Source organism: Bison bison, unplaced genomic scaffold, assembly GCF_000754665.1.
Source record: "Bison bison bison isolate TAMUID 2011002044 unplaced genomic scaffold, Bison_UMD1.0 scf7180017864334, whole genome shotgun sequence".
Classification (NCBI taxonomy): Eukaryota; Metazoa; Chordata; class Mammalia; order Artiodactyla; family Bovidae; genus Bison; species Bison bison.
Window position 1 is genome coordinate 1,531,558 of NW_011494906.1, and position 3,027 is coordinate 1,534,584.

The 3,027-nt window shown below is 64.3% G+C and overlaps 1 protein-coding gene across 1 annotated transcript in view; it reads right to left on the reverse strand.

The window, feature by feature from the left end:
- Positions 1-502: 502 nt before the first annotated feature.
- FADS2 (fatty acid desaturase 2) overlaps positions 503-3,027 on the reverse strand; it is a 37,619-nt gene continuing 35,094 nt past the window's right edge. The window contains exons 11-12 of the mRNA XM_010854037.1: positions 2,473-2,598; positions 503-2,149 (exon numbers count right to left, since the gene is read on the reverse strand). Of these exons, the coding sequence (XP_010852339.1) occupies positions 2,098-2,149; positions 2,473-2,598 (178 nt within the window). The 3' untranslated portion in view covers positions 503-2,097. The remainder of the gene's footprint in view (positions 2,150-2,472; positions 2,599-3,027) is intronic.

Below are 3,027 nucleotides of genomic sequence, written 5' to 3' on the forward strand. Positions count from 1 at the left end.
TGGGGGACCCAGTGAGCCCCTGCATGGACACAGGCGCCACAAGACACCTGGTCCCCAGGGCTCCCTCAGCCCCTTCTGAGACTCTTCCCCTAGGGCTCGGGACACTGACCAGAGAGGGGCAGGGCCGAGGTTGGCAGAAGCGAGTGACCCGGGGCCTGCGGGTGGCCCCTCAGGAGGAGGGGGATGGCGAATGAGGATGTCAGGAAGGTGGCCTGTGCCCCCCAGAGACCTTTGGAAAGCCTCAGTCCACAGAGTCCCCAGAAAGAGGAAGGAGGGCTCACTAATCTGAGCCATTTGCCCAAAACTCCTGGCCTGATGTGCACTTTAGGGAAGGAGAAAGGAAGTTCTCCTTGAGCAAAGGTGTGGGGGTGGGGTGGGGGGATGGACAGAGGAAAGTGCTCCCAGCGCAAAGCAGACCCCCTTCTCCATACTCCATTGACACCCCACCCAGCATCAGCGAACGGGAAGTGGAGGAGAATCAGGCTGGCGCTGAACAAGGAAGTGAGAATAAAATCATTTATTTCCAAAAGTGTAGAGGTGGGGAAGCAACATGATAAAAATTAAGGTCAGTTCCCTATGGATCCAGTCTGCCTCAGGGGAGGGACAGTGGCTCTTTGGGCGGCCAGTTCTCAGTGGGAGGGCTTCAGGCAGTCTGATCCCTTGTTGCCATGGCAACCCTCAGGTCCATCACCAGTCAGAGCTGGTCCCTCCTGCCCCGCCCTCCCCTGGAGCTATCTACGGGTTAGTGGGTTAATTTCCAGATGCAGCAGCTCTGGATACTCCCAGTGGCCGCCAGGTTCCCCACCCTCTCACTTTCCTCTCCCCTCAGCTGTCTGGCCTTCGGCCCCAACCCCTCTTTGTCCCATTGGGTACCCCCACCCCCACCAAGTCCCTGGCTTCTCTGGGTTACCCTCCTCGGGGACTCTTTCCCTCTGTCTCCTGACAGTCAGGGCCATGGAGGCCTCAGTGAGTGAGCCCAGCTCAGCCCACTGTGGGGCCTGGGGAGGCTGCAGAGGGCCTGGGGGTGGGAACAGGCAGATCTTCCCAAGGCCCAGTCCCACCGCCACCCCCGGCAGAATGCATCCTGTAGCAAAAGGTTAAAAAACAAGTAAAAGACACAAGAGCTTGATAGACCGGGAAAGAGCGTGTCCACGCAGGCAGCCCCAACGTGGGGAGGGGCTGTGATGAGCTGCTGGGCTCCAGTGCCCACTCGCAGCCTGGAGGGCCTAAGTCCGCACCAGCCAGGTGGCCAGGGACTGGCTGGCACTGCCTGGCAGTAACAGAGCACTCTGGGGGGGCAGTCCGACTGCTCCAGAATCTTGGGTCTCCCAACCAGAACAAACATCTGAGCCTACAGGCCGGCTCACCCCTGACCTGGCCATTGCTTCTGCTGAGCTCTTCTGTGGCCCTGCCCCCCTGGACCAGAGGTCACAGGCTCTGGACTTGGGAGGCGGCGGGATGGAACTGCTCAAGCCCTGGGTCGGAGGGCTCCGGTGGGGCCAGGACATTTCCCTTGGCCCGGAGGCCTGAGCTGGCTGCAACGCGGGTGAAGGGAGCCTGGTGTCAGGGCCAGCGCCCTGGACATCTGAAGAGAAAGTGGGGCCTGCGAGGGCGCCCCCAGTACCGACCCGGCGGTGGGAGGGAGACCCAGGGAATCCAGCACATCATCACTCCACAGAAGGGCAGAGGATTGGCGGCTGTCCGAGGTGGTGGGGCCAGCCTGCAGGCTCAGGGAGCCGCCCCACCTGCCGGCTGGGACCCAGCCCTGCGGTGCGGACCTCAAGAGCAGGGAGAAAAGAGGGTGGTATGAAGCCTGGAGGCCAGGCTGCAGGGGCTCCCAGGCCGCACCTATGTGCGTCTGGTCTGGCTTCAGGACAGAGGGTGGAGGCGGGGCGGGACCCTGGAGGGAGGGTGTCGGAGGGAGGCGTGAAGGCCTCAAAACCAGACAGCAAGAGAGGAAAGACCGAGCCTCAAGTCTGTGGGCCGTGCACCACAGCCTCCTGACGCCCCTCTGAGCAGAACCCCGCCCTCCCCTTCGGCTGCCACCCCCACCTGCTCCCCACCACCGTCCCCGTGGGTGCCCCAAGGGCTGCAGCTTCATTTGTGGAGGTAGGCGTCCAGCCACAGCTGCCCAGACTTCCTCAGGGACCTGGGAAGAGGAGGAAATGGATGGTCAGGGAGCAGGTCGACGGGGCCGAGGGGCCAGGGAGCCGCAGAGAGTCGGGGTCTGCGGGCCTGGGGGCCTCCTCTCAGCTCTCCATCAGCAGCCCAGGGACCCCGGGAGGGACCTTGTCCAACCCAGACAGAGGCCAGGCAATCCCTAGTGACAGAGGGGCCAGGTGGGGGCACCCGTGCCAGCAGGGCCCCTCTGGTCTCCACCTCGGGCGGTCCCATGACCAAGTGCCTCCCAGTCCCCTCCCTGTCCCCCAGGGACCTGGGGGGTCCCCGACCCCCATGCCCACCCCTCCTTACCCGATGATGTCTTGCAGGGCCCGGAGCAGCGGCTTCTCCTGGTACTCAATGCCGTGCTTGGCGCACAGGGACCTCACCAGGGGGGCGATCTTGTGCAGGTTGTGCCGGGGCATGGTGGGGAAAAGGCTGGGGAGTGCACGGGGGCGGGCGTGAGGGCTGGCCCACTGCCTCCACTGCCCAGTTGGAGGCTGGCCGGGCCCGGGAGACCCTGTCCGCCTCTCCCTGCGTGCCCGCGGGGCAGCTGGCCTGCAGCAGTAAAGGGCTGGGCCTCAGGCTCCTTATCAATAAAGGGACCAGTTGCCCGCCCTGCCAGGCTCACGGGATCCAGGAGGATGCCAGGCCCCATGTGCAGGGGTGGGCGCCTCTGTGATCACGTGGCCTGGGGAACAAGAACCCAGGCCTCAAGGGGGCTGGCGGGCGGTGGCGGGGGTGGGAAATACAGTCTAGGGTCGTTGGGGGAAAGACAGAGAGAAGGAGCCCCCACCTGCTGCCCTCTGCCAGGTGAGGCTGGTGGCAACTTGCCTCCACTGTATGCCCTCCACCCACCCCCACTCC